Source organism: Periplaneta americana, chromosome 12 (assembly GCF_040183065.1).
Source record: "Periplaneta americana isolate PAMFEO1 chromosome 12, P.americana_PAMFEO1_priV1, whole genome shotgun sequence".
In the NCBI taxonomy this organism is placed as follows: domain Eukaryota; kingdom Metazoa; phylum Arthropoda; class Insecta; order Blattodea; family Blattidae; genus Periplaneta; species Periplaneta americana.
In genome coordinates, this window is record NC_091128.1 from 9,926,171 (window position 1) to 9,939,600 (window position 13,430).

At 43.6% G+C, this 13,430-nt stretch overlaps 1 protein-coding gene across 7 annotated transcripts in view; it reads right to left on the reverse strand.

Moving 5' to 3' along the window:
- Positions 1-13,430, reverse strand: part of LOC138710155 (CD2 antigen cytoplasmic tail-binding protein 2 homolog) — a 122,089-nt gene that overhangs the window by 52,521 nt on the left and 56,138 nt on the right. The window contains exon 4 of one of the 7 annotated variants that reach the window (XM_069840786.1): positions 10,694-12,078. The exons of the other annotated variants lie outside the window; for them this stretch is intronic. Coding sequence (XP_069696887.1) covers positions 12,074-12,078 — 5 coding nt within the window. The 3' untranslated portion in view covers positions 10,694-12,073. Of the gene's footprint in view, positions 1-10,693; positions 12,079-13,430 lie in introns of those variants that run through there. 7 annotated transcript variants of the gene reach the window in all.

Below are 13,430 nucleotides of genomic sequence, written 5' to 3' on the forward strand. Positions count from 1 at the left end.
AACCATTCATATTCAAAGAATGTTCAAATTCATTCTCTAAAGCAAGAATATAACTTCGGTGACAGCTGTTCCACACCTGACTGAATACATTATGAAAAAGTACACGAATACTGAAGGGTTAAGAACTGAGCTTCTATACGTGATTTTGTGCAAACACTGAAATGCGATTTTTCCTGGAATCTCTCCATATATGCCTTATGGCTAGTCTTCTTCTCTGCCTTTCAAGTAATGCATTAGTATAGATTCCAGGCATTTCCCTGGTTCTAGAGAACTTCTTCGTTTCATATGTCCTATGCGTGTTCTACATTCCAGGACAGTCTGGAAATTTATTGATTGCCCTTTGTATTTAAAAGCCTAATTTTAATTAAAAATTAACAGTAAGAACTCCTGAACAGAATGTACAAACATGTGCAATCATAGTAATCATCCTCTGTACAATGAAACAATACAGACATTAATTCATGCTGCCAGACTCGAATGTTCTTAGACTAGTAACTAGGGCCCGGATTCTTATGTAATTACATATTGCATTCCTTTACTTGTGGACTACTGAAAATTACAAATGTTGGCGATTTGTGGTTCCGATATGGTTATAGCTGAGTTTCATTTTACATATTTTTACATATTCTTAGTAATATTACATATTTTACATATTATGCAAAGAATGTAACATTTTTGTACATATCTAAACAATTATCGAGTTTTTAATACTTTTATTAAATTCGTTTTATTTTTCAGAGTACAGTATTGAATTTTCTTTCATATATACTTGGAAATAAATCTTATCGTCCCTGTCCCATAACACCGCCTGGAGGGCCACCTTTTGTTCTCACTACTGGGTGTTCATTTCAAAGTGTGTCATGACGTCACTGTTGTGAGTCAGCGATTTGAAGCGAGTTTCAGCTTTTATGTCAGAGACGTTGCCTATTATTCAAGGCGTTCTATCTGAACTTGAGAACGTATACAGTATAACTTGAACGTCGTAGCAACAGATGGCGGTCTGTACGGTCTGTGTGCTACCATAACCTCTTTCGAACTGTGTTTTGCGCGGGCAAGTCGTACGCAGGATATTTGTTATCATCGGTTCCGTACGGCAACATTCCACAATACAAATCAAATGCTCCGTGTCCATGTTGACCTTCGAAGTTAATGTCAACAAATACTGTATGTAAGTAATCGTCTTAACCTTCTCCCCATATCCCGCCAGTAAGAAAAAAACTCACCTCTGTACGTGTTTTCAAACAGTTCACATTCCTGCCACTACCGGCGTTACGGTACGTATTGGTAAGTACTCTTCTGAATGAACGCCATACTTGCCACGCAACTTCTCTGGCACATAGGTAATACGCCTCTGCAGAAATGTAGAAAGATTGAATTCTCTAGGCTCATCGGCTAGCCACATGACGACATACAGCGAGCCATGACACACTTTGAACTGAACATGCAATATAGTACATGATGATAGTAAAGAGAGAGGGCCTGGAACTGACGTCGTTATATTCTGTTCACAGTTATAGAAAATATTTCACTTCAATTTCTAAAGCTGGCTTAAGAGAGAGAGAGAGAGAGAGAGAGAGAGTAATTCTTTTAAAAATAAAAGTAAACATAAAACTGGGGATTCCAACCCTATGTCTGTAAAACACAGTAGTTCAGAGTTTGGGTCGGGTGTCAGGTAAGTCAAAATACCATTCTGTGTGCGACACAAAAATATTTTTATACGAAATCTTATGATAAAAGAAAAAGCATAGATTGTAGCAGAGATAATTTGTATTTGCAAGCCATACTATGGGGTGGAAATGGCAAATCGACTTGCCAGGCAGCATAACTTATTCACACTTCAACTGATCACTTAAATTGTGACGACACTTTTGTGAATTTACATATTTCCCCGATATTTACAATATTTTTATGTACATATTTCGCACTTTGATATTACATAAAAATCCAGGACCTACTAATAACAACAATATAACATTGGAGAACAATGAAAAAACACAGTCTAAAATAAAATTGAATCAACATAGAAAAGAAAATAAAGTGAGTGTACTTGATATCCATTAAATGGAGTTACTACACATCCCAAACTTGTATTTTTATTACCTACCAGAAATATATATTAGATATACTGCCCTTGCCTCACTTCCTGAGCTGTTTCTTTGCGGGGCGAGATGCAGAGGGGGGGAGTAGGAGGTACTGGGTACCGTATGTGCCTACTACCCTACATTCAATACATCAGCCTTTTCAGGATTCCTTTCGTCAGCTATGGAGCAAGATCAGCCATGGACAAGCGAATGTATAGGCTATCTTCCCACAAAACAGATATGTCCTCATCAATTCCTGTAACTAAACACTAATACCAGTGGTACACTACAGTCTCTACTCGAGATTATCGACCTAATCACGATTACAGTTATCACGTGTTTCTCAAACTTTTTCCACCGCGAAATCCCTTTTAATCTAAAGTGTAATAGCAGAATCCTTGTAATATTTTATTAATATTTAATAATTAACAGACAAGTGAAAGCTAGTATCTCAATAATTCTGTTCAGTAGGACTAATGTATTTGCTTTTTAAGCCTGCAATCTGGTTTTATGGCGGAAAGTTGTAGTCTCATTTCTACTGTACTTCTGCATTTTGTCTTTTCGATATTTTGTTTTAGTGAACACATACGCAGAGAATCCAGTAATGAAAGTGATGAGTATTTTGGGTATTTTCCGTTTTAGATGTTCATTAAACATTATTATTAAGCATATTCTTGGGTTATTATTATTATTATTATTATTATTATTATTATTATTATTATTATTATTATTGGTGGTGGTTTCATGTTATTATTGATTCATATTTTCGTAACATTTATATATTTTTATAGTATCCACTAAGTATAAAATAGCTACCAGAGCAGCCCAGTCGGCTAAGGTGCTTGCCTATCGATCTTGAGTTGCGCTCGAGCGCGGGTTCGATTCCCGCTTGGGCTGATTATCTGGTTGGATTTTTTCCCCGAGGTTTTCCCCAACCGTAAGGCGAATGTCAGGTAATCTTTGACGAATCCCCGACCTTATCTCGCCAAATACTATTTCGCTATCATCAATCCCATCGGTAGTAGTTGATACAATGTCGTTAAATAACCAAGTAAAAAAGTATAAAATAAAATTTAAATTCACATAGGGCTCACGGAACCCCGGAACATACTTTGAGAAATGCTGCTCTATGGTAATTCAGCAGTTGTCCAGACTGAACGAAGAGTGGCCTAGTGTGTACATACATTTTAGGAAATTGCCATCAGAGATAATAGCGATAGTGGTAACCACGATTACAGTATCCAGTATTATAAACAGTAAAAACCCCTGTACTGGCATAGGATGTTTTCAGAACATGTAATATGCTGCCGTGCCGCACGCTGCAGCTGACGTGCCAGTCCGTGCAGACCAAAGAGGCGTGGTTATAAGCACTAGGGAACTCTCGGTTCAGGACGTGAGACACGGGCAGTAGAATGTATTCTAAATCCAATAATAATTACGAATATACCGGTGTGACATATCTATCAACATCAACTCCTGATATTATAAATGTATAAACAAAGAATCTGTACAACACACTACAAAACCTGACGCTTGACAATGATCTCGAAATATAAAGCAAGGCATACAGATAAGTAACAAACAATTTAGAAATAAAGTATAAGAACATTTTTATTAGGTTAATATAGATGTAAATATTCTCAAACGTTCAAAATAGGAAACAGGCTTCTATCATACAAAATTCATAATTAGAAAGCATATATAAGACGTTTTTGTGAAATGGAAAGAGATTTAAGCAAAAAGAAGAGATGTACAACCATCCAGAAAACACTAAGCACAATTACATATTGTGACAGCGACGTGAGAATCGAACTCACGACCAGCGTCCCGCAAGAAAGCAGATCGCACAGGCTCCACGGAACATTGAGTGACGTCGCGCGGTGGAGAGAAGAGAGAGGGTGTATTACGTCACGCGACGAGTCTGCGCGCGCAGCTGCTACTTGACGCAGTGGATGTGGAACGACCTTCTCGACTATTCCAGACGTCTGTCGATGTAGAGATATTGAGATAATTCTCTACACACCTGTAGAAGGTTCTCGCAACTATGATTTTGCTATAAAAGAGCAGGCGCCAGCGAACTAGAGAGTTTTCAGTTATTCAGTCAGTGAGAAAGCCAGAGCAAGCAAGCCAGCCGGAGTTCGACTCGAGTGTGCGTCCGCATCTGCGTCAGCATCCGAAGGCCTGAGTTCGAGTGCAGTGGACCGCAGTTGGAGGGACCTGAGTTCGAGTGCAGTGGACCGCAGTTGGAGGGACCTGAGTTCGAGTGCAGTGGACCGCAGTTGGAGGGACCCGAGTTCGAGTACAGTGAACTGTCTCTGAAGGTCTGTGGTTCGAGATACCGTGAACTCGAGTGACTGAGATAGAAGAACTGTGAACTGAGAACTGGTAGTTCTGATTTGTAAATAGTGCTTTGTAAATATTAGTTAAGATTAACAGTTCATTGTTGTGCGTAATAGTCCAAGTCAATTGTCATTGTCGTCGGTGGAGTGCTATAACGAATACTGTGTGAGTGAAGATCCAATTGTTGACGAGAGCGTTTAAGGTGAATTGTAGAAAGGAATTATTGTTGTGACGAATAAATTACATTATTGCTACTAATAAAACTCACATTGGTGTCAGAACCGGGATATTATCGACAATGGAGAACCTACAGCTGATCCTGCAAGCCATCGCAGAACTGAAAAACGACTTAAGTGCAGTAAAAGCAGAAATGAAAGACGACATGAACGACATGAACAAGCACATCAGTGAGGTCAAGAACGATATAAGTGAAGTGAAAACGGAGATGAAAAGTGACATAAGTGAAGTGAAAGGCGACATAAGCGGAGTGAAAGGCGACATAAGCGGAGTGAAAGGCGACATAAGCGGAGTGAAAGATGACGTCACTTCGCAAATTGAAAGCGTTTCGGCCCACGTAGATGGAATTGTCGCCATCGTGAAAGACGAACTCAAAGCCGATCTTGACAACCTAAACAAGAATTTTACAACTATAAACGAGACAGTAACCGAATTGAGACAGGAGGTAGACCATTTCGATGGCAAAATCCGTGATCTCGAGCGTCGTCAAGAGCAGACGACCGAGTTGCTGGACAAGACGAGTGAGATGATAGATAAACACGCCGAGGAAAACAAGCACATTCTCGCGTTGGTGGATCGCCAGGCTAGAGAACATAAACAGATAGTTGCCGAGGAGGTTCGACGTGCCATGCAAGAAGCGGCCACAGAGTTGAGGACTCCATATAGTGCCCCTGCGGAACCATCGGCTTCAGCCAGACATCACAACGTCAAGACGCCGAAGTTCGACGGTACGACGTCTTGGGCGATATTCCGTCGCCAGTTCGAGGCCATCGCAGAGCACAATGGGTGGACGCCAGCAGAGAAAACTACTCAGCTGCTGGCCGCGCTTCAGGGACAGGCGTCGGAGATTCTTCACAGCGTTCCAGAAGACGGGACAGCCGCTGAGATAATGGCGGCCTTGGAGGGACGTTATGGTGACCATCAACTTGCTGCAGCATTCAGGACCCAACTGAAAACGAGGGTCCAACAGTCAGGCGAGTCCCTGCAAGAATTCGCGATGGCGGTGGAACAACTGGCCCATAAGGCGCTCAGGGGCCTACCTAATGACTTCATCGCTGGAGAGGCGGCCTACACCTTCGGCAGCGGAGTTCGAGACCCGGAAATAAAGCAACAGCTACTCTTGGCAGAGCATCGCACCATCAATGTAGCTCTGGCGGCGGCCCTCAGGATGGAGGCAGCCAAGTTGACGGCGAACGTCTTGGCATCGCACCGGATTAGGAGCGTCGCGGCGGCCGACGTCGAGGAACGTCAACCGAAATCACCCGAGCGACGAAGACGAGGAGTGCCTACCTGCTGGTCCTGCGGCGAGCCTGGACACCTGAGGAGGGACTGTGACCGATCTGGTCACAAACAGGAAAACTAAAAGGGGCCGATGCGATGAGGGGCACGTCGGCGCCGTCATCACCATCCCCTCGGCTGATCTTGAAGACGGTTAACAGAAGATGCGACGATGGGCTGATTGCTGACGGATGGATAAGAGGCCGCCCATGCAGAGTACTGGTAGACACCGGGGCGTCGCTCACTATCGCCAGACCGGAAGTCGTGCGTGGCCTACCTGGGAGGACGCCGCTGCGCCAATACGAGCTACGTACTGCCTCAGGCGAGAACCTGCCCATCCAAAAGGAGGTTTTCCTGGATCTGACATTGGGGAAGAGGAGACTGGAGATGTGGGTGTTCGTCGCCAACATCACTGAAGACGTCATCCTGGGACTCGACGCCATGCGGATCTTCGATGCAACGGTGGACGTCAGGCGCCGTATCCTGCGTTTTGGTCAGGATGAAGTGTTCCTGAGGGACGTCGAAGACCAACCCATGGCCAGCAGACTCACCCTGGAGAATCATGTTACAATCCCGGCAGGCTGCGAGATGGTGGTGACGGCAAGACTGGACGGACAACCTAAGAGAAACCTGCTCCTCGATTCGCAAACAACTCCGATAGATGGGGTTTATGTGGCCAGATCCCTACTCCCGAATCAGAATGTGGTACCGGTGAGGGTCCTGAATGTCACCAATCGGGACAAGGAGGTGCCTAGTGGAACTGTACTAGGTAACGTCGAGCCGGTGGTGTCTGTGACGTCGCTGGCAGAAAACGAGGAGTGTCACCGACCACGTCCAGATCTAGACCCATCACTGAAAGAGCTGGCTCGAGAATTGCCGGCGAATTTAAGCAAAAGAGAAAGAAGACAAGTCCACGATCTACTGACAGAATTTCAAGACGTGTTCAGTCTGTCTGAAAATGACTACGGGAGAACGGAGAAAGTTCAGCACCACATCGACACCGGAAATGCTCGCCCAATTAGACAGCCTCCTCGACGCGTTCCTCTAGCTAAACAGAGGGAGATTGACAGCCAACTGGAGGGCATGAAAGCAAGAGGGGTCATCGAGGAATCCGACAGCCCTTGGTCTTCACCTGTGGTGCTGGTGAAGAAGAAGAATGGGGACCTGCGTTTCTGCGTGGACTACAGAAGACTGAATGACGTCACCAGGAAAGACTGCTTTCCCCTTCCACGAATTGACGACACCTTGGACACCCTGGCCGGAGCAGAGTGGTTCTCGACGTTGGATCTCAAGTCAGGATACTGGCAGGTGGCGCTGCATCCTGAGGACAAGGAGAAAACGGCATTCTCTACAGGCCAGGGACTATGGCAGTTCACCGTTATGCCGTTCGGCCTCTGCAACGCCCCGGCTACATTCCAGAGACTAATGGAGTCCGTAATGAGAGGCCTGACATACGACACCTGTTTGCTGTACCTTGATGACGTCATCGTGGTGGGCAAGACTTTCGGCGAACAGCTGTTGAACCTGAGGAAAGTGTTCGAGAGACTGCGACAAGCCAGGCTGAAGTTTAACCCGAAGAAATGTCATCTATTCCAGAAGAAGGTCAACTACTTGGGACACGTAGTAGGGACCAACGGAGTGGCCACGGACCCGGAGAAGCTACAAGCCGTCAGAGGATGGCCGAGACCGAGGGACAAGCAGGAGCTGCGCCGCTTTCTCGGCCTCTGCACTTATTACAGAAGGTTCGTAGCTGGGTACGCCAACATCGCTAAGCCTCTAACCCAGCTGACCGAGGAGAAACGACAATTCCAGTGGACAGACGAGGCGGAGTTATCCTTCCAGTCGCTGAAAGAGGCGCTCTGCACTGCTCCTGTACTGGGATATCCCATCCCTGGAAGGAAGTTCACGCTCGACACGGACGCTAGCAACGTGGGCATCGGCGGAGTACTCTCTCAGGAACAGGACGGGCAAGAGAGGGTGATTGCCTACTTCAGCCGAACATTGTCCAAGGCTGAGAGAAACTACTGCGTGACCCGTAGAGAACTTCTTGCCATTGTGGAAGCCCTGAAGCATTTCCACAAATATTTGTATGGCCAGGAGTTCCATCTGAGGACAGACCATTCTGCACTCACCTGGCTATTGGGCTTCAAGAATCTGGAGGGGCAGACCGCCCGTTGGGTTCAACGACTGCAGGAGTACAACTTCACCTCTGAACACCGACAAGGGAAGAAACATTCCAACGCTGATGCCCTGTCACGACGTCCGTGCCCGGATGGCTGCAAACACTGCCTGAAAGTAGAAGAGCGGGATGGCGCCCACGCAGTCCGAGCAATTGCCGCCCAGCCGAGCCCAGGATGGGATAACGCCGCCATAAGGAGGGAGCAGCTGGAGGACCCAAACATTGGACAGCTACTACGTGATGTGGAGTCCGGCCAGAGACCAGTATGGGCCGATATCGCCAACCGTAGCACCACTTACAAGAGCTACTGGGCCCAGTGGGAATCCTTCACTGTCAAGGACGGTATCCTGAAGAGGATTTGGGAGTCGGCCGATGGAAGGACCCACATAGAACAACTTGTCCTGCCCAGGAGCAAGGTGAAGGAAGTGCTGGAGGAGACTCATGCTGGAGTGACTGGAGGCCACCTGGGAGCCAACAGGACGCTGGACAAGTTAAGGCAGAGGTTCTATTGGTTGCATCAGAGAACCGACACGGAACAATGGTGCCGAAGATGCGACACCTGTGCAGCCAGTCGCGGACCAAGGACCCGCAGCAGGGGAGCCATGCAGCAGTACAACGTGGGAGCTCCTTTTGAGAGGATCGCCATCGACGTTGCTGGACCGTTCCCGGTCACGGATCGCGGGAACCGCTACCTGTTAGTAGCCATGGATTACTTCACAAAATGGCCAGAGGTGTACGCGATTCCTAACCAAGAGGCTTCGACGGTGGCCGACGCGCTGCTTGACAACTTCATCTGCCGATTCGGGGTGCCCCGGGAATTGCATAGCGATCAGGGGCGCAACTTCGAATCCAACCTGATGGGAGAATTGCTCGAGCGTCTGGGGGTGCATAAAACCAGGACCACTCCCCTCCACCCACAGTCCGATGGTATGGTGGAACGCTACATCAAAACCTTGGAAGAGCATCTGCGGAAGGTGGTGTCCAACCATCAACGAGACTGGGATGCCAGAGTCCCACTGTTCCTCTTGGCCTACAGAGCTTCGGTCCACGATACAACAGGGATGACACCGGCAAACATGGTCTTCGGGAGAGAGCTGCGCCTGCCCTGTGATCTGCTGTTTGGCATGCCACCCAGCGCCGACCAGCCAGCAACTGACTATGTGGCAGAACTCACCGAGAAGTTGAATGGAGTTCACCAACTGGCCAGAGAGCACCTCAAAATGGCCAGCGACAGGATGAAGGTGCGCTACGACAGATTGGCCAACTCTGCAGGATTCCAGGAGGGCGACCTGGTGTGGCTGTATCGACCTACCAGGACCAAAGGGAAATCACCAAAGCTGCAGCGTGCCTGGGATGGACCATACCGCGTGGTGACCCGGATCAACGACGTGGTGTACCGGATCCAGCGACAACCTCGAGGGAAGATGATGGTGGTGCATCTGGACCGATTAGCAGCCTACCAAGGGACTGCCCGGGACGAGCAGCCCTAAGGAGGGGGCAATGTGACAGCGACGTGAGAATCGAACTCACGACCAGCGTCCCGCAAGAAAGCAGATCGCACAGGCTCCACGGAACATTGAGTGACGTCGCGCGGTGGAGAGAAGAGAGAGGGTGTATTACGTCACGCGACGAGTCTGCGCGCGCAGCTGCTACTTGACGCAGTGGATGTGGAACGACCTTCTCGACTATTCCAGACGTCTGTCTATGTAGAGATAATTGAGATAATTCTCTACACACCTGTAGAAGGTTCTCGCAACTATGATTTTGCTATAAAAGAGCAGGCGCCAGCGAACTAGAGAGTTTTCAGTTATTCAGTCAGTGAGAAAGCCAGAGCAAGCAAGCCAGCCGGAGTTCGACTCGAGTGTGCGTCCGCATCTGCGTCAGCATCCGAAGGCCTGAGTTCGAGTGCAGTGGACCGCAGTTGGAGGGACCTGAGTTCGAGTGCAGTGGACCGCAGTTGGAGGGACCTGAGTTCGAGTGCAGTGGACCGCAGTTGGAGGGACCCGAGTTCGAGTACAGTGAACTGTCTCTGAAGGTCTGTGGTTCGAGATACCGTGAACTCGAGTGACTGAGATAGAAGAACTGTGAACTGAGAACTGGTAGTTCTGATTTGTAAATAGTGCTTTGTAAATATTAGTTAAGATTAACAGTTCATTGTTGTGCGTAATAGTCCAAGTCAATTGTCATTGTCGTCGGTGGAGTGCTATAACGAATACTGTGTGAGTGAAGATCCAATTGTTGACGAGAGCGTTTAAGGTGAATTGTAGAAAGGAATTATTGTTGTGACGAATAAATTACATTATTGCTACTAATAAAACTCACAATATATTCCACCTAATGTCTTCATGACTACAAATTAAATACATCATATTTGCTTGAAATAATAATCTCCGTACCGAATTTTGACCACGTAATTGTATACTCGTACATTACGAATTATTTTTCATTCTTCATTTGAATTAGTTGAAATGAAATCAATTAATCCACCAATTAATCCACAATATGTTGCTTGTATATACATCTTGATTACATAACTTTTAACACATATAACTTCGGAAAATATATTACAGTATATGTCTTTCACGTGTTAATAAGGTACCATAAAATTTAACACGTGAAAGACATATAATATGTTTTTCAAAGTTGTCTGTATTACTTTAGTAAGCGAAATAAGAACAGGATTTCATTCCAACAAAAAAATTAAACATCAATTAAAAGCTAAATAATTATTTCAAATAATTTGTTGCAATTCATGTTAAGGTCTGAGGGAAAACCATCAATAATAATGCATCTTATGATAAAAATGGTAAGTTCTATATAAATTACACATTGCGCTGAGATTTTATGCTTCTGACAGTATTTAAGGTAGAATAAAACAAATTTTAACACAAACATGCTAAGAACAACCATTAAGAAAAACGACACGTGTGATAAATCCAAATAAATATCTCAATAAATAACCAAAGAAATAGGTTTTAGAAAAACTAACTTTATGTATGCCTTTTACAAAGGTGCAAAATTATCTTATGTATGAATTTTCACATTGATTTTTAAGAAAAGGAGATACAATTATTTTATACTTTTAACATACCCTAGCTCTTAAATGAAACAAGGATATACAGCGTGGACTGTAAGAAAGGTTATTATTTTCAGAGGGTTATTCTTTGAGATACTTCAAACAAAAAAGTTTAACACAATTTTGCTCGTTTTTTTTTTGCTTCATAGTGTGTTTTGGGAAAGTCATTGACTTAATTTCCAGTACGCTCAGTCAGTTTAAGAGAGCAGTGTATTGCGATGATAAAGGATTGAAGGAATTTTACATTTGTCCTTTAAATGTGCAGAACTTTTATTTGAACAAATGTAACATTTCGTTCTAAAAAGGAATTTAAAAATATTACATTTGTTCAAATCAAATTTTTGCACATTTAAAGGACGAAACTAAAATACTTTTAATAATTTATTATCAAAATCAGACAGCAGAGTTTAGGTCCCTACACAACGACATGACGTCACGTCCCTTTCTTACAAAGGGAGCATAACAATGAGTTCAATTACCTCCTTGCAACTGATCTACACCTCTAGTACAGGCAGAATCAATAGGCGGGTTTTTGGTTTGGTACGGAAACAACTCACTCCACACTTTCTCTAGCGGTTTATGACCTGAACAAAGAGACCTTTCTGTCGCTCCATTCGAATGTTAGTTATTGACAAGTGCTTGTCTGTGATACTACTGTGCTAAGATTGTTCGTAACTAAATTTATTCAGGTTACTTTTGACATGATATAATTCAAATAGAGTCCCCTGCCATGTCAACAATACGTTGCCAAATCCTTGGAAGATGATTGACTCCATCTACAGCATCATTTCTGGATATCTCTGTCACTGATCCAACTAAAGCTCTTTGGATACCAACTCTTGATTGATTGCCTTGCTTCCACCCAATCTTGTAATAGTTTGGTTACCCTAGCATTACAAAAAGCTTGTAAAGGCTCGTCTCCACTATTAAACATTTAACAACAACATGTTAAATGATTTACCATCAACATCCCAACATGTTGATTGATCATGTTAATGCTAATTTCATTTAACACTTTGTCCACACTGTTAAACATGTTAAACTTACAACACTGGGAAATTCTGATAACAGCCATGCCAGTTATCATGGATGTTACATTTTTACTATTTTCAAATTATATATATTGAAAATGAAGTGACTTTTGTCAGTTTTTATTATTAGAATCAATTTAGAATATCAGTATCATTTTACAGAAAAAAGTTGTTGAATAATATTTATTATTATTGCAGAAAATAAAGGAAAGGTTCCGTCACAGATGTTACAAGATTTGTGAACTCACTTCACACCTTATTAACAAAAAGTGTAAAACTCAGGTCTCTGCCTCAAGCAAAAGGAAATTCATTCCCATAGTGTCCATGTGAAAGCTATGCAAATCTCATGGCATCTAATTAGTTCACAAAAACATAATCGCTAAATATTTTATAGCTGTTTCTTCCATGTCACGGATGTTACACACATTTTGTCATGGATGTTACAGATGAGTTAATGTCCTTAATTTTTCAAGTTTCAAAACAACTGTGACATTTGTAAGTCAAAAAAATATTCACTTGAACTCTTAATTGTTATTAACTCAAACTACTGAAAATGAATGGCAGAAAGAATATAGTACAGAGTAAAAAGTTGATCCTGGAATTAACAGTGCAGACCCTCAAAACATTTCTTCAACAATAGCTCCTTGAAAAGCATACATTAACAGCTGATCTCTCTATGAGTAAATGCTGCAAACTTTAGGGAAACAAAACAGTACCTATTACCTAGCCAAGATAACTTAGATTCAATGTCCAAAAACTTGTAAAATATTTGGCCTTTTGAAAATAAAACATTAGATCATATTAATCTACTAATTATCAACATAATGTGTGAGAGGTCCGGGAGAAAAGTATACTTCACAAATTATTGAACCATTTACAAAACACCTCCCAACATAAAGATGTGGTAAATAAGTACAGTAGTGGCAAAAAAAAACCGGACCGACCCTTGTAGCTGATTTCAGAGCCTTGTTCACTCCAGAGCACGATAGACTGGTAACTAAGACTTTCGTGGTTCGAATCCTGCCTTGGAAGGAAACTTTTTTTTGTTCCTTATCCAAATTTATTCCCAATACTTTTCGATTGCAGCGATATTTTACTACTTAATTAACTTATTATTCCCAGAACATGAATTTTTACCAGCAATCGAAAAGTATTGGGAATAAATTTGAATAAGGAACAAAAAAAAAAAGTTTCCTTCCGAGGCAGGA